Raw genomic sequence first — 18,974 nt, forward strand, 5'->3', positions numbered from 1 at the left:
TAAATATGCAATTCCATCTGTCAAGGACATGTAGTTGTATGGAAACTATGGACTTCTGCACTCACCTCTAAAATAACATGAACCCAAGTCATCCTCCAAAACAAGGGTCTACTCAAGATAAGGAAACTCCTATAGTCCTTCATCCTTTTGTGATCAAGGCGGTGTAACAGAGCAGACAGCTGGATACAAGGGCTTCAACTCGGGCTTGGCATCTGCAGACCTCCCACTGTTGGGAGATGTGGGAAAAGAAACAAGTAATTATAGATATCTCAGTAGGCATGGTTACAGGGGCAGTGGATATGGTGGTAGCAAAGTGGGCACCATCCTCAGCCATCGTCATCTCCAAAAGGTCTTTTTCTTGCTTTCATTTGGAATATAGCAGCAGAATGTGCCCACTCTGCACAAGCCTTGAAAGGGAGACAAAAGAAAAGCTTTCAACTGCATCTCAGCACGTGAGAGTCAGCTGGCAGATCCAGGAGTTGAAATTTGACACACCTTCTTGCTCATGCCACTTGGAAATTAGGAAAGGTTCTTCCTTGAAGATTTCTGGGGTTCATGGCTGTGCAACCAGAGCTCTCATTTCTCCAGCACCACCTACACGCTCATTCCTCATATTTGGAAAAATCAAAATCAAGACTTCAGGTTACAAATCCATGTGATGTTTCCAATGTTCCTAGACCTCCGTACTACTCATCCACTTCAGAATATGAAAAATCCTCTGCTCCTTGCCCTTTCTCTTTCAACATAATATTCTGACAGTGATCCCAGAACACTGATCTTACTACATTAAGTCTGCAATCACATTCAAGTAACGTCCGGCCAATCCATTGCTCCTCTTTCCACCCCTTCCCAGCCTCCATGTTCCCCCCATATCTGCACTTTATGAATGAATGGGCCTTTCTATGATGATGTAATACACCCATCTGCTCCATTCAAGCTTTTCATTTCCCCATTAGCAACCCCTTGGAGCCCTGCAGATATTATCACTTTATAATTAACAGTGAATGATTTCTTCTAAAATCAAAAATATTTTACACATTAGTTCATTGTAAAATGCAGCACGAAGCAAATTCCACTTATTGCATAAACATTTTTTTTTATTGGCACCCTTCAGAATTCCAGGTTATAATGTTTATTTTTTTTTGAGGCAAAGAGTTTTCAAACAAATAAACATTTTTTGAATGTAGGAACTGCATTGGGTTATAATTTCATTATAATTTTTTTTTTAAACAGTTTAATGTAACAAGTGTTCAGATGGTTCACAATCAAGCAACTAAAACAGTTTGGTTTCAAATTCATTGACATTGCAGAATACAGTTCCACATTATTGACATCTTACAACACCATTGTACATGTCAGTTGGTGGGTGAATTCAAATACTCCTGAAATTTTTGTAAACACAAGTACTTTGAGTTAAAATAAGGTCTGCGAACGTATTATGCAATCAGCATTTCAAAGCACACACTGACCACAAATCTAGCTGTTAAGAGTTGACTTAATTATTACTTCAGCATTAATGATCCAAGAGCCAAAATTTAAAATGTGTAACTGACTGCACCAATTTACTGCATTCCTATCTCCCATGCCACCTTCACATCGATAGAAATTCCAAACTGCGCTTTCAAAAGGTTTACAAAATTCTGCTGCCATTTTGGTTAGTGTATCATGAATAAGATCCAAATCGAGTCTGTCCTTGTCCAAGAGATCAATGATCTCTTATCCCAAAGCCCTGTATTGACAACCTTCACATCCACGTATTAATATGGTTCCAATGACTTGGATATACATTTTAATTCACTACCACAGTGCTTAATGTAAACACGCTCTCGGACTTGGACAGCAAAATCAATTCAGGTGGTTAATCTAGTGGACTCGATGGTAGTTGTAGTGCTGCAGGCATCCTACTGGTGGATATGATCCAATGTGCAATAGCTAAAGTCATTGCAATTCACACTCAAATATCTCCTTCAGTCAGGCACTTTCTTAAAACTGCCAAATACACGCATGAACTGCAAAGGAAAATTACTTATTTTGACCCCATTCTGATTATTGCAAATCTTCCCTAATTGTTCAGTTTTAAAATGTGACAAAATATAAAGGATCTTTTTTTTTTTTCAAAAAAGGAAGACTGCAATATAGTTTGTTTTACAACTAGAAATGGGTAGATCCTACAAGTGCAATTATAAAACAATTCAACATAACTGGAGTGCATTGATATCCCAAGTTAGTGATGCCATGACAAGACAGTTTGTGCTCGCTAGATCAGCAAAATAAAACACTCGTGCCCAAAAACATTAACCGGTCCAAACCTAGTGGAATTCTGATCCGTGGAAATAAAAGTTGATTCAAACAAGTTCTTTCCAAATTCAGGGAAAAGCCTTTTTGTGTGGTAAGACCAAGGTGTTCTGTGCAGGATTAAGTGAAAAGAAAGCAATAGGGAAAAGTGCAAATCAAGGTGGTTTTGAATGAGTGCAGTAAAAAGGATCAACCAGAGAGTTGATAATGTTCCATTATTTTTCAGCACTCCATGAATAAAAACTTACCGGATAAGATTGCAGCAAATTGATTTTAATAGAATTAGAAGTCAAAGCCTTCAGGAAACTGGCATAATGTGTCTGCTATCTGAGCTTTAATTTAAATGGCAAGTGTATGCTATTTTAAAACTTAAAAAAAGCTGAAATATCTTAATGAATACGAGTACTGATCAAAGTACTTTCATATCAACTCAGACATGAACCACTACAAATCAAAATATCTTACAAGCAAAAACGCTAATCCACAATGCCACAAGTGCATTAATTGCCACACTTCAGGATGCTGCTGTTATGTGCCATTCATCAACTTGTTTCAGCCATTTAAAAAAAGCTCAACTTTTTTGCTACTGATAGAGAAAGATCATGCAGGACGTCACTTCCATTGTTTATCTTACAGGACTCCACATTTACATTTAATGACCTCTGAGCTACATATTAGTTTCCATTTTGGTACACAATTTATGGAAATGCAATCAAAATTTAATTCAGCGCACGGATCCCATGGACTGCCTTTAAATAAAGAGAACACTCTGTAGGAGTGACCAATTTATACACTTGAAAGAAAAACAAACCTGATGACACAGCAATGCAATATCCTGCATTTAATTGTGGTTTCTGAACCATTATTTATATTCTAAATGTTACATCACCACAGGGCAAGTCAGTGGAACAAGTTTAGTGCATTAATACCTACAAGGGATTTTTAAAAATTCTGCCACATGCAAATCCAATTTTACATTAATTAGAAGATCAATTTCAAATGTTTTAGTGCACTTTTGATGTACATCAGTGTATGTTTATGCAAAAACAATTGTGTATTCAGATTACCTGTTTTTAAAAATCAACCAATTTCAATTCAATATCTTTGAACCAAAGTGACACTTTTTGTTAAATCACTTACTTCACTACTGCATTTTGGAATTGTAGAAAGTATTTTCAAAAACATTTTAGATGTATAATTTTGCTTTCTATAATAGTATAGTAGCAGGTTTTAAGTATTGTAGCAAGGCTTCTCGAACGTCCCTGTATCATTTTCTTTTTGCCCTTTACCTATACTATCATATTCACCCAGGTTTCCCCCCAAACCAACACGTCTGTAAATAGTATCCACACACCATCTATGTGCATTATAACAGGTTCAACGAGGCTTACTCCTTGGGTCTGCAGTATAAGCATTGATTGTTAACTGATTATTTTGCTCACAGATTGTAAGGTGGGAAACTCGTCATCCTCAAAATGTGAAGTCTTGTGGGTAACAAAGTCTTTCTGGGTCAGCACCTGATGGCACATTGGACACACCTGGCAGTCAAGCTCCAAGTTAACAGAAATCTGCCATGCATTTTTCTTGTTCTTTTTTGATTTATTTGACACTTGTTTCTCCTGCATTCTCAAGTCCTTGTGAGCAGAAAGAAGCTCCTGTTGTTTGACTGTATCCGGCAGCAAAACAAGCAGTTCGTTGAATATTTTCAGAAAATTTTCTCCCAGAATTTCTCTGCAACTCTTGTAATACTCTGTGGCAGAAATCAGACCCTTTGAAGCAAAAGGAGAATGGTGTTTAAAAATATGCTTGTCCACCCCAGTCTATTTGACTTAATTTAGCTATGTACAAATTAAAATCATGGAAACTACAGCAGAAACAGGCCCTGTTAGTCTGTGCCAAACTAATTATTCCACCTAGTTCCAATGACCTACACCTAAACCAGAGCCTCCATACCCCTCTCATCCATGCAACTATCCAAAATTTTCTTAAATGACAAAATGGAGCCCAGATTCATCACTTCAGCTGGCACACTTGACACTCTCTGCATCAAGTTCTTCCCTTTAAACAAGATTCACTTTATTGTCATGTAATTAAAAAGTTCACAAAACTGCCTTTTGTCTGTGTAAGGCAGACAGATTCACCTTTGGCAGAAACTGCCTGAAGCACCTCAGTCAGAGAAAGAGAAGCAAAAGAAAGTCCTCCCAGAGTCACCGAATGTCTGTGGATTCACCTCCAGCTCTCTCACAGCTGCACAGAGTCCAGTCCAAACCATCAGTCCAAGCTTCAGATCCAAACCTCTGATTCGATTAGGAACCCTTCTGCACCCTCTTGCATCCCGGTTCCGATACCTGGTAACGCCTTCAGCCAGTCTCGAGCAGTCTGCAGCACTCAGAGATCCCTCTATCCTACCGCACTCCTTAGTGCCCTACCGTTTACATCCTACCTTAGCTTGTTCTTCCGAAGTGGAACTCCTCAAATTTGTCTGCATTAAATTCCATCTGCCATTTTGCAGCCCATTTTCCAGCTGGTCCAAATAACATTGCAAGCTTTGCAATTTCAATGAGATCATACAGGAATGTCAAATAGCTCCAATACACTCTGGGATGGCATTCAGAGATTGATCATGGAGTGGTTGCTTCATGTTGGAAATGTGGCCAATGTAACCCTACTGCATAGTTTTTTTGAAAAATCTATAGACCAGTTATTTTAATGTTAGTGGCAGAAAAAATAAATGGATTAAATAAAACTCAAAAATATCAATTTTAGACAAATCAATATGCATTGATGAAAGGGAGATCTCATTTCATCAACCCACCAGAGGTGTTGTGTATTTTAAAAAGACGACACAACTAATTGAAACAGGGAGAATGAGTGGATAAATATTTGGATTGTCAGACGATCTTTGATAAAATCCTACATAAAAGGTTAGTGTACAAAAGTTTAAAAAACATTTAACAAACAGCAAGATACGAAGTCCCTGATCTTGGGATTCAGCCACTTATAATATGCATCTAATATCTCCAAATTTTCATATTTAAAAGAAAAATTGGGAATTGAGAGTTGCAAGGACAATTCAAAAGGGGCTTTCAAGTCATTTTAGAAATGTTAAGTGGACAAATGCAGAATAATGTGGAGTAAAAGTAAAACTCTGACAGTGTTAGGCCACGGGATATCAATTTTGTTAAATACTCTGAAAGGCCTTGGGTTCACTTCATTTTATTTCACTCAATCTTGTACAGGAACATTTTAGTGAACCCAAAAGTTTCAAAGGAGAGGGTAAAAGAACCAGGATCCCAGTGATTGCACTGAGAGCTCGTAGTGGGTTGCGAGCAAGTGCAGCGGAAGAACGGAGACAGCAGCCTGTGAGCTCGTTCAGCACAACTGATTTACTTTGAAGCTCAGGCCAATCCGAGCACGCCCCTCGCATTCATCATGGGACCCATGTCACGCTAATGTAAGTGCGTACACACACTTCCAGTCTACGCTGGAAGAGAAAGACCCACGACGCCATCTTTGCCGCGGCTGTCCCGCTGGCCGCGTGTGACAATTCGCTGCTGAAATTATACTTGCGCCACAAGCCAAAGAATCTTAGTCCAGAAATTTTATATATATATATATATATATATATATATATATATATAAATCAAAGTTTTTTGAACTTACCAAGAGAGCACACATTTGATTGTTGTTTTGAAGGCCAATTTTTATTCCTCATTTACTGATGTCTCATTTACTGATATCCAAGTTGTCTTGCACCCATCTATACCTGACTTTCAACTCTCGGCCCCATTGAAATGGAGGACCAGTCTAATGACCTAAATGACAAAGGTCCCTTTCTTTTTCACTGTGCTACCTGAGTATTACCACCATTTTCTCCTTTGACACAGACTAGTCGCTGGTGGAGAAAATAACATGCTGAATTTTGACAAAAGATAACATGCAGCCAAGAGATGTGCCAAATTCTTGACCCCAGCATCTGCATGCAGGTTGCCTTGTTTAACTCGTTCATTTTGTTGTTTATGCATCTTACCTGTCTGAACTGTCCAGATTGAGTCCGAAATTTGTTGAATTTTGTTTCATCATTATGCAAAAATGTATTTATAGATTGAATTAGCTCAACATTCCTCCGCTGAAAGTTCTCTGGAATGAGGTAAATGTTGGGTGATGATAGAGGCCTATATTCAAAAAATAAAGTGATCACTTTAAAATTAAGAAAAATAATCATAACCAGCCATTACTTCTCTTCTCAGCTCAGGTCTCCTACTATCACCTCCTCCACCAGCCCGCCAGATATATACTCCAGTCACAATATCCCTGAACATCACTAACATACAAACAATTACTTAGAGTGCCCCATAGTTTAACTCAAGGTATTTTTCACATCAATATCCCTTGTTTAATACATGTCACGCAACTGGAGCCAATAAACCATGGATAAATTGCATATACAGCAAAACCTCTGTTATCCAGAATTCAAGCAAACGGCAAAAAAAAGTGGAAAATAAAGAGGTAAAAATGGATGTTTAAAATTGGAACGTCTCAGCATTACTTTGCCAATCATGCACCTTACAATCTCAAGCAACCAGAATATTCACTTATCCGGCATCTACTAATCCCATGGGTGTCCGATACCAGGGGTTTTACTGTACTTTATTTTTGCTCTGCAATACATGTGAACATTCTAGATTTTAAATAGGCAGAATATCATGTTTTATTTTTAAAAGTAAGATTATTGGCCACACACTAAAGCAATGCAGAAAAATAAAAAAAAATTCATACACTTCAATGTATCCAAGCAGCAAATGGTTCCTTGTATGGCTTTTAAAAGATACCAGGTCACAAAGCATTTTTGAAGTGTCCTAGTGATTTTATAATATCTGAAGGCTTCAATAATTGGTAACAAATGGACTTTGCTTGAAGAATAATATATACATGTATCATACAGAACTTTAATTCAGAGTTTCTGATATTGGGTCAATTATTTTCTGTCCAACTGTTTCTCAAGGACATTGACCATTGTTATTCTCCTGAGATTTATCCCCAGCCCCACAAACCACCATCTAAAAGCAATACACAAAAGTGCTGGGGGGGGCTGGGGACGACTCAGGTGACGCAGCATCTCTCAGAGATGAAGGGTAACTAGTGTCTTGAGCCTGAGGCCTTCACCAAGGTCTGAGCAAAAAGCAGGCAGGCACCTAAAAGGTGGTGGGGGGGAAACGAATGGAGAGGAAGGAGGAAGGGGCAGGAGGAGGATCACAGGTCATAGGTGGGAGGGCAGAAGATAAAAGTTCTGAGATAAGAAACTAACTGAATGGAGAGGAAAGGGCAAGGGAGCTGGAAGATATAGGGAACAAGGGGAAGGGTCTAGAGCAGTGGTTCTCAACCTTTTTCTTTCCACTCACATCCCACTTTAAGTATTCCCTATACCACAAGTGCTCTGTGATTAGTAAGGGATTGCTTAAGGTGGTATTGTGGGTGGAAAGAAAAAGTTTGAAAACCACTGTTTAAATTGAACCTAATTGGCACGTTATGTGAACGGTTTCATAACTCCAAAGGAAATGGACCAATGACAATTTTTCTCAAGCCAAATATTTCAGTAACAATTAGGTCTAGACTAGTAATTCTCAACCTTTTCTTCCCACTCACATACCACCTTAGGCAATCCCTTACTAATCACAGAGCACTTATGGCATAGGGATCGCTTAAAGTGGTAGGTGAGTGAAAAGAAAAAGGTTGAGAACCACTAGTCTAAAGGAAGCTGAAGTTGATGCTATACCATCTGGTTGGAGAGTGCCCAGATAGAATATTAGGTGCTGTTCCTCCAATTTGTGGCTAGCCTTAGTTTGGCAGTGCACGAGGCCATAGATAGACATGTCGGCGTGGGAATGGTGGGTGAAGTTAAAGTAGTTGGCCACATGGAGGCTGTTATTGCAGCAGACGGAATGAATATGTTCAATGAAACAATCTCCCAGTCCACATCCAGTCTCTCCAACGTAAAGGCATATGCAAGTCAAGCAGTGCTTCAGTTGGAAGGACTATTTTGGGGCCCTGAATGGTAGTGAGGGAGGAGGTGTGAGAAAAAGTGTAGCATTTCTTGCAGTATCATACCCTGCCAAACTGAGACTACCCACATATTGGAGAAGCATCACCCAATAAGCGATTTGTGAAATGGCATCAACTTCTTCAGCTTGTTTGGCCTCTCCCTAGTCCTCCGTCTCCTTTCCTCCAGTTCCCCACTCCTCTCTAGAGAGATAGCCTCTCCTCATCACTTTCCAGCTTCTTTTCTCTTCTGTCCTCCCACCTGTTGACCTGTGCTCCTCCCCCTGACCTTTTGTCCCACCTCTCCTCTCCCAACCTTTTTCATTCAGGCACCTGACTGCTTTTTGCCTGAAATGTCTATTACCCGTTTCTTCCTCTGGATCCTGTGTGACCTGTGATTTTCTCCAGCACTTTTGTGTATTGCACCTCAATCAGAGCATCCGACTTTCCTGTTTAACACCATCTATAAGCATTTGTTTTGGCAGTGGACAATAACATGTCCATTCTCAGTTGTAATTCCCCACCATCAGGCAAGTCACATCTGATGAAAAAAAAAGCTTTCCTAGCCTAGAGCCACATAACAAAAAAATCTTACCAAGTCCCTTAGCACAGCCATTCACCCGCCTCACCTTCCTTTCATTTGAGGGGGAAGGAAAAGAACACCAAACTGCACACATGAAACCTTTTATCAGTCAGGAAATCTGGACATTGGATATCACTGTTAAAATGTTGCTACCTTTGTGGCCCTGGCCTCAGGGCAAGCAACTTGCTTCTCTCTGTACTAAATGGCTGGAGAGCATTCATGTGTACTAAATGCAATTGAGTGAATCTATGTCCTTGCTGAACAATGCATTCAACTTCCACTCAGTCACTCCAAGCAATAATAGATTACAAATGCAATCAAAAGCTAGAAAACCCTAAGTGCACAACCACTGCTAAACTATTGCTTTTTGTGAATTATATACAGGTGCTCCTCAACTTACGATCGGGTTACGTTCCAGCAAACCTATCACAAGTCAAAAAAAATCTTTAAGTCGAAAAAGAATAACACACCTACCATTTTTAAATAATTAAATTTTGAATACCTTTATTCCACACTGGGAAAAAAACCATTAATGTACACAGCGGAAAGCAGACTGGGCATGAAGAATGTTTGAACCATTGAACTAAAATTAATTGATGAATGGTGAAGATGCTGATTTGCGTGATCGATACAGAGATTGTGAGTGTGGTCAAGTCTGCATCGCAAGAGTATGCTGCACGCTACTCTCGCACAATGATGCGTCGTGAGAGAGTAGCGTGCCGCATATTGCAAGCACGGGAACAGATCGGAATAAGAAATTGAAAGTACAGATTCAAACCATCGCAACTTTGAAAAATTGTAAGTTGGACCATCGTAAGTAGGGGAGCACCTGCATATATCTTACCTAAGCTAAAATAATAGTAGAAAATTTGATTGCTAAAGTAAATAGTTTGTCAACTCAGTTTGCTACTGCTCACTTATGCTGGGTTAAATTGAATTAGAGCATTTGTTCAGGCCAATTCAGTACTTTCAAAACATCACTGGGAAAGAACATTGCAAAGCGAGTGGTTTTCACACAAGTGCAGGCAAATAAGCAAAATCTTTCCAAAGTGGCAGTGGCCTGGATTTTATTGTGGAACAGCTCAGCACATGCAACAGGACTTCACTATTCAGGAGTTTTCAAAATTACTAGTCCTTTACTTTGTAACAAATGATTAATGTGCATATACTGCAACAATATTATTTGCAGTAGGGATTAGCTGTAAAGTTAAACAAGTCAAAGCACCTCTAGAAAGAAAAAGAAGTGATTTGTGCTATTTTGACAGGGAGATCCACCAGTACTGAACCCCTGAATTTTGTTTGAAGTGGATAACAAAAGAACTGCCTGACAGTGGAAAGTATTTTACATACTGTTTTGGTGCTGGAATCATAGGCTCGCTGATGTTTGAATTCAGAGGGACACCAGTAAAGCCAGGAGGGGGTTTACTAACAGGGGCAGACAATCCTGGTGGAGGAGGAAGGGTCTTCACTGGTAATAACTTGTTAAAACCTGGATAAAAAATAAATTCAGAATTAAATGTCTGAAATTAGCTAAAGCTTTAATTTTGAAATGCTAATGTAAAGGAAAATACTATAGTTAGATACTTGCCATTACAGTTGATTGGTACCAAAGCATCATTACACACTACACTGATTCTCTAGCAGTTAGCCTGTGAAGTTACCTATACAGAGGTTAATTTAAACTGTCTTTCAGAACCTCTCTCCCTACATTTACTGGCTGCCAAATATTGATACAAGCACTTACCCATTCTCCAGTACCTAATCCTTAGAACATCTGCTTCATAAAGAGATAGCTCCAATTCTGACTAAAGCATTTAGTTCTTGCATATGAAATTTAGTAAATCAGATTTTAAAATGGATGAGATTTACGTACAGCATCAGGAATATCCACTTCAAACCTGAAACATTTTAAAACAACGCAGTGCATTGTTCAAATGATGGCAGTTTGGAGGCTAGAACTTGCTTGATAATATCTGTACAGAACCTATCAACAGCAAGGAAGACAGTAAACAACTTTTTCCAATCATTTAGAGTTAAATGATTTGGAAAGTACTTTAGCGTAATTATGAAAGGTCTCTATTTTAATCTCCATTTTGGCGAATGGTTCCAGAGCCAATTTTCATTAAGCAATGATCATTTAGTATCATTTTGACTTGGCTATCCTTTATCCTAGAATAACCTCACATTTTCTTTCTTCAGTAAATTACTTGCAATGTGACATAAAAAGCAAAAGCAGCACTAATTTTAGAATGTAGCCATAGTCATGAAGTTAATGCCTTGTACAAGATTGGTTTGCATGGACATTTATTGGCACTGACCAGAATCACCAGGATTCAAATGCTCACTATGGAACATGAACTGTGAAGCAGGAAAGACCAGGACTTAGAACAGATTTGCATCCTCAGCTCCAATTTTGGTTCAAAGCTGGTTGCCCATCTGCAAAGATTCTCCAGAATTCCTGTGTTAGAAATGGGGGTGAAATGCATACGATCCTCGAAGGATTCTAAACTCAGGAATGAGGGCAAGGGGAAATGTGATTTTTTTTAATGTATAAATACAATTAAGATAATGTGCTTTCAATTTGTAATTATCACTCGTACTCTAATAGTTTTTTTAAAAAATAGGTCTCAAAACTATTAAAATGACTTGCAGCTTTCATGCTTGGCAAGGTTGTTCCCAATTTTACTGGCTATCTGAGCTATTGGGAACATTCCAATAGCAGGACTTTTACAATTGGGCACCCAAAGTCCTGCCACCATCTGAAACTTGCTGCTGTGTTCCAGGGTATAGATGGCTATCCAGTGAGTTATGCCTGAGTGGACAGGGGTAGCAATTCCAACCAGCATGCTTGATCCAGCAAGATCCAAACTCATCAACATTTCATCTGGTGCTGGGGGCATGGGGAGATAATGAAATGGCCATCATTTAAACCTTGCCAGATGGGCTTGCTTAAAATCTACAGTAAACATTCCTAGCCCTTCCTTAATACTTCACTACAATGCCAATATTATTCATTAAAATCTTCCACTGGAGCTCAAACACAACCATCCAACTCAAACCAAGCCACTGGCAATTCAACCAAATTGTTATCCAGTTTACCCTTCGTGCCATTACATGATACATTAACTTTTTTAAAATTAGTGTCCATAGCAGCAGAAAGCCATGTTCAGAGGTCAGATTTTAATCTCAATCCATTCATTCAGGATAAATGATGATTAATGTTCACTCAAAAGGTCCAGAGACATAATATCAGTTAATTCATTTGCTGATTTTTTTTTGTGGGGGGGTGGGGAGTGCTGGAATGGTGAATTTCAACTGAACGATGCATTTATGGAAGTCACTTTCCTTGGCTTGTATGAACTATATGTGACTCCAATTCCACTGCAATGTGGTTGACTGAAATGACCTATCGAAACATGCTAATCTGTAGCAGATCATAATTACATGGAATGAGCAATGACTATCCCCATTACCAACAACCCTCACATCCAAAGGAATGCATTTTTAAAAAAATTTAAAAAACTACAATAAACACAAACTGTGAAGAACAATTGTTTAAGGGGTTCATAGAAATAACAGTTCTCCCAAGCCAAGGTTTGTAATGTTAGAATTTAAACTAATGACTGGAATTACCCTCACAGAAACTGAAGGGCAAGATTATTTTGAGTTAGTTATGAATTAAGCAAAATAACATTCAGGTCCCAAAACAAATTCTAAAGTCATATCCACTTCACCTCCATGAACACTTCCCCATCTTGGTAATGACTGACAAGTGATCAATAAAATGATAAATTCAAGATTACTTGCTTATTTTTAAAAATCATATTCAAGTTAAACATCTGATTTTCCCTATCCCTAATCACCATTTAAAAATAACTTTAAAAATCCAACACATAAATTTGCTTAATGACCAAAATATTTAAATCTACTACAACATAATTATTTCCAGAATTGTTACCTGGAGGCGGTTTTTTCAGTAATGCAGGGTTTCCCAGTGCAGGAAACTCTTCTTCAGGTAAAGGACTTGAATCATCTTCAGATTTCTTGAACCCTGGTGGTTCCTTCAGTGAGCATGTGCTTGAATTTTCAGCACACAGTACATCAGTATGACCATTCAAAACAGTGGTGACTTGTGTGCTGTTTTGTTTAATTTCGGGAATATTTTCCTTTTGATCTTTAATTACCTTTATATCAGTAATTGAACCTGGTGATAAACTTTGTTTTTCTCCTCCAATCTTTTTCTTTTTACCAACTTTGGAGATGGTCTGCGTTGAAGTAGTTAATAAAGAAGAAATATCCAACATTGTGGGCGTACTTCTGAACTCCTGGGTTGTGAAACCAGCTCCATCCTCCTCATCCTCCTCATCCGATTTTAAAGCAGGTCTACTTTTTGTTTTGGTACTGGGGCTCATTAAAGGTTTTTTAACAGCTTGAACAGAATTATTGCTGCTGGAATGCACAGTTTTCAAAGCATTTTTACCAGGAGTATTAGTCCATGCAGTTGCAGAGGTGGAGGGTTTTTGCTGTTTCATTTTAGACACAAGAACAGGAAAGTCTTCCTCCTGAAAGGTAGCATTTTTCTTAGCTGCAGATGTATAAGTTGGAGAAAGGCCTGTGCTATTTGCACGTGTTGAAACTGACAAACTGGGAAATTCTTCTTCATTTAGACGAACAGAAATCGAAAGATTAGAACTGCAAAAAGAAAAAAGGCATCAAATCATTTTAGTTAAAAATTCTTACACTCATTTCAAAACTTTTGGTCATTAAGCATTTTTCAAATGCAATCAAATGTAGGGGGGGGGGGAAGTAACCATTAATTTAAACACAGCAAGCTCTCTTAAAAAGCAACCTTATTACGTTCCACAAATTTTTGAGGAGTTCTAACTGACAAAATTATGCCCAAGAAATTGGATAATTTCCCTACTCTTCTTCATTATCAAATATTTTAAGTCCATCCGACCCTCTATATAATCTCATTCAAAAGTCAGGGCCTCCAACAACAAAAAAAAGGGAAAGAGCAGAAGACCACAAACCAGTTGATCTGTCCCAGGCCTCAAAACTTTTCAAAAATGTACAAACTGATCGGGGACCTCAGGCTGCTGGCACAAGCAGGGCCTCGGTGGGTAGGTTTTGGTGATCAGCAGTGGCCAGCATTTTTTTTAATGCTTAAAAAGCCTTTCCTTGTTGTTGTTTAAACACTATTACACGATTTGCTGTTGCTACTAGGCTGTTTTGTTTTAAAATGAACAGTTCTCCAAAAAAAAGTTTATCCAACATGGGCCCAGTCCCAACCATTTCGAATAATCTGAGTTGTACTGTATTTACTTTCTCCTTAAATCTTCCCAGTGATCCTGCATCCACAATGCTTCAGGTTCCTGAGAATCACCACCCTCTGCAAAAAGCTCCCACGCATCTATTTTATTTCTCCCCACTAACGGGAGAATCTTAACCATCATTACATCCATGTTGTGCCTCTTCAGGATTTTGTGCATTTCAATATGCTCATCCTCAATCTTCCAATTTTTTTTTTATATATATACTCTCATGACACAGCAAATTTCTCATTTCAGGAATCAACTTGGTAAATAGTCTTTGGACCACTTTCAACATTAGTTTATCCATTTAAATTAGAGGAACAAAACTCTGCACAGCATTCCAGATAAGGCCACACTAGTTCCCTGCAAAATTTGAATACTGCATTGTTTGCAAGGCATTTGTATGTTCTCCTGGATTCTGCCTGGGTTTCCTCCACCCTTCAAAATATATGGGGGACGTAGTGTTACGAGCCCAAAGGACCCTAAAACCCAGCAGCAATAGACATTCACCAAGACAAGTAGTTACTTAAACAAAAATAGTTTTTAATTATCTTTAAACATGAAAACAGAATCAAACTTTAACTTATTTCTATTAACTTAACTAAACCCAACTTAACCCCCTTCTAATTCTAAGCGCACATATATGTGATGTGTGTGTAAATGTAAGAAAAGTTCTTTGGTTCACAGTTCAATCTCACTTCTCATTGGTTGCAGGCAATTCTTATACTGTGCACAGAATTAAACATGTATAAAGTTCACCAGTCTTTGGTGCTTGAAAGGTAAATGTTTACCGCTCAGGAAGGTTCTTGTAGGGTTTTCAGAGAGAGATTTGTTGTTCCAGGATTTCCACAACTGACCTACCACCATTAGTCACCTCAATGTCTTGCTGATGAAACTTGTCCCATGAGGGTTCTCCAGATGGTAACCTCTTTCTTTCAGGCTACCAGAGTTCCTTTCTGTTCCACTTATTCCAAGAGAAACATCATACAGATAGCACTTCCAGCCATCTGCTACTCTGGAGTTTGTTTCAGTTCTAACCAGGTTCTCCTGCTTGTTTCAGCTGTTTCTCTCTCTCTCTCCCCCCCCCCACCCCACCCACAACTCCCAGAAAGCCCATGTGACTCTCGTACTTGCAAAACTCCTGACCTTCTCCAGCAAACAATAGGAGTTAGTCTTCTTGGTCAAGTGGTTGTGTTTAGGTAAACAAAAACCCAGGAGTGACCTTTCTGTCAAAACCCTTGCAAAAAGCTTTTAACAGCAGAGCATCTCCTGCTTGTTGCTTAAATGACGTCATTTCAGTTAGCACCTACTTGTGAAATGTGCACAGCATTCTCCATAGTTTCTGAAAATTCACTGAATATGAATTCTTCAATATTTTAAATAAGATCTGTTTTAACCTACCCTAATTTTACCAATTTATCTCCTAAATATTCCATTACAGTAAGTTAATTGGGTATTTGGGCGGCATGGGCTTGTGGGCCAAAAGGGCCTGTTAACATAAAAAATTCTTTCTAAACTCAGACCCTCTTGCAATAAAGGCCAGTACATCATTTGGCTTCCCATCATTTGCTGCAAGCTTACTAATATTTTTGCTTACCAAAAGGTATGACCTCACACTTTCATCATCAACTTTTGGCTCATTCATCTCATTGATGTAGCACTCCCCCACTATACTCAATTGTCAACCCATTTAGAAAATATTATCAGTATATATTGTTTATGATTATGCGTATCTGAACTACTTAATCCCATAAATATTGTTGCCAATCCTTTAAAATAAAGTTAAATACTTTTAATAATAACACTTTACTGGAATGAATGACCTTTCATTGCATGGATTTTGAAATATGATTAGCAGCGGGATACTATATGGATGAAAATCCAGAGACAGGAGCAACAGAGCTCAATGGAATTTACCTTCACAAAATTCAAGGAGATTGTCCGCTTCTCATTAGCTCTCATTTATGCCTGAACATTGATACATGCTTGTACTCCAAGACATCCAATAGCTCCTGACGTACTCCACACCACCAATGTAAGCATTCCAGATCTTACGATCATCCACACCCTTCTTCGTGAATATGAATGAGAAGTATCCCCTTGCTTCACATGCAATTATCCCTCTGGTCTATAAGGGGACCTCCTGAATCTCTAACTACTCTCTTGCTCATAATATACTTGTAGAATAACAATAGCCACAGCAAGATTGACAATCTTTATTTTTGTCCTGCTAATTTCTTTAAGTACTTTCCCACACCATCAATTTCTTAAGGAAATTGCTTCCCTTTGGTTAAACTTTCAGTGAATTTTGTCATCAAAAGTTCTCTAATCTTACCATCTTTGCCTTTCACCCTCAAAATATACTATCCCAAATCCTTGTCAACTTCTTAAAATATTCTTACTTACTATGTGAGATCTTATCTACTCCTAATCTATTTTCACTAGATCATGCTTACACCATTCAAATTAGTCTGCTCCCAATTTAGGACATTATTTCAAGGACTAACATTCTCCCTTTTGATAACCATCTTGAAATGCTGGCCACTGTTCCCAACAAATCCACTAGCTGTCCAGTTTCATTTACTATGATACCTAGCAGGACTATCTGCATATTGTCTCCAAAAAAAATCCTCATCCCCATCCCTTCTAAGCCCCTGTGCTCACACAATCCTAGTCAAGATTGAAAAGCTAGTTTCCCAATGCTATACTATTGCTTTTATACCTTTCTATCATTTGCTTAGATATCTGTTTTTCCAATTCCCACCAACTATTGGAAGGCCAATAGTACAACCCCAGATGAGTGATTGCAGCCTCTCATGTTCCCAAATTCTAACCATATAGCTTGATTGGGCACTCCCTCCAAGATCCTCTCCATGCATTTTCAGTGACCTTCTCTGTAATCACATGGCACTTGCCCCCTCCTTTTTTGCACCTTCTTCCATTAAGATGCCAGCCTGAGCCTCCACTCAACCTTTTTTGTGACTGATAGCAGAATTCCAGCTCTAAATTGACCTGACTCACCTGCAGGTCTCCGTGCATTAAAGAATATGCAATTAAACTTTCTAACCATCCCCCACACCCCCAAGTTCCCCAATTTGCATCCTTTCCTCTGCCCACTGGTCTTGCTCAATTTATTCTCAATGCTTGATTCAATCTCTCCAACTGCTACCCTGCTATCAGTAGTATTCCGACCCCTGCCAAATTAGTTGAACCCTTCCAAAGGAAGATGACCAGGCCTCTGTACAAGATATTGACCCCCTTCCATTTTATGGTAATTGATCCTTCTATCCCCCAAAATTATCACTGATGCTATACTGTGTGGTCTTATTAAATCAGCTCTGCCACTTTTAACAGCAGCTTCTACATTTCAACACAGGACCTCCTTCATCCACCCAATGTAAAATCCTTAATTTTTTCCAATTATGAACTTCCAATGTTGCTGATCAAAATACTTCATTTTACTTTCCTTGTGTCTCTTTGCTTTAAGAATAAAACAAATTTCACTACTGAACAAATATGCATTTGACTTTCTCATGAACATATGGAATCATCCCAGAAATAATTTGAACATTATAGGACTGGTTTTATTTGTATACCTTGGATTAGGTGGAACCGTCACTTGCAAAATCTCTGGCTTTGAAGGGCCTTTAGCAGTCTCTTTGGTTCCTTAATATAAAGGCAAATTAAAATTTATTCACAAGTTTGAAACTGCAAGTAATCTTTGTTTTGAATTAATTCAAGAATGATTTAAAAAAATGTGCAGTAGATTATGTTTCACAGGTCATTTCCTGTTTGCTCCAAAATTACACCAATTGCTGAATTACTTTAGGGTGCTGAGCTTTATAATATTCTGCCAAGCCAAGCATTTCATATAGTGAATCATATGTGAATTGTTTAATTATAAATTTAAAACTGTGGAGCACAGGTGCAAATGAAGGAAAAAATGTGTTTATGTCCCAAACGTTATGGAGGGCACGGTATATCAGAAGCAAAGCAGTCCCATCCATTCCCCCCCCCCTCCCCGCACCCCCAACAATGCTTCTCAGTTACACCACATTTATTGTGGTTGTCATTATATATGTTTGGGACAGGGAATGGTTAATCTTGTCCTAATACGTCCACACAAGATTTAGGCTCAGAATTAACTCCAAAAGGCGAAAAGAAGAGTCAAGAGAAGAAAGATGGAGCCTGCACAAATTCTGTACCTAATTATATAGCTATCAGATTTATTGTCAGAATACATACATGACATTACATATAACCCCGAGACTCCTGTTCCTGTGGGCAAAGCAGTATTACCATTTATTGGTCGTGCAAAAAACTGCACTCAACATACACATGTAAACAAACTGTCCAAAACAGAGACAATTTAAAAAAAAAATGCAGAGTCCCTAAATGAGTCTGTTGTTGAATCCGATGGTGGCAGGTAACTCCTGTTGCTGATGGTGGGGAGGGTTTGACCCCTTTAATTTATAGGATTATAACAGGCCATTTAACCTTAAGCGCAAGGTCATGGCTGATCCAATTCGATGCACTTTTTCTGCTGCATCTTGCTCAATACCAGGTACCTTTGAAGCAGGGTTCCAGAATCAGAATTTATTGGCATAAAGAAGTCATGAACTTTGGCATTGTAGTGCAAATATTCATATAAACCACCTTACGAAAAATAAAATAGTGCCCGAAAAGTCAAAGTCAGGCAGTGTCTTTGGCCCATTGATCATTCAGTAATCTTACGGCAGTGG

General features: G+C 38.6%; 1 protein-coding gene across 3 annotated transcripts in view; it reads right to left on the minus strand.

The window, feature by feature from the left end:
- Positions 1-1,076: 1,076 nt before the first annotated feature.
- znf598 (zinc finger protein 598) overlaps positions 1,077-18,974 on the minus strand; it is a 53,059-nt gene continuing 35,161 nt past the window's right edge. For 2 of the 3 annotated variants that reach the window (XM_069906547.1, XM_069906548.1), the window contains exons 8-12: positions 17,829-17,898; positions 12,876-13,609; positions 10,268-10,406; positions 6,326-6,470; positions 1,077-4,064 (exon numbers count right to left, since the gene is read on the minus strand). In XM_069906547.1, coding sequence (XP_069762648.1) covers positions 3,717-4,064; positions 6,326-6,470; positions 10,268-10,406; positions 12,876-13,609; positions 17,829-17,898 — 1,436 coding nt within the window. In that variant the 3' untranslated portion in view covers positions 1,077-3,716. Of the gene's footprint in view, positions 4,065-6,325; positions 6,471-10,267; positions 10,407-12,875; positions 13,610-17,828; positions 17,899-18,974 lie in introns of those variants that run through there. The other variant, XM_069906549.1, reaches the window with a different exon arrangement.

This window comes from Narcine bancroftii, chromosome 12 (genome assembly GCF_036971445.1).
Source record: "Narcine bancroftii isolate sNarBan1 chromosome 12, sNarBan1.hap1, whole genome shotgun sequence".
Taxonomy (NCBI): Eukaryota; Metazoa; Chordata; class Chondrichthyes; order Torpediniformes; family Narcinidae; genus Narcine; species Narcine bancroftii.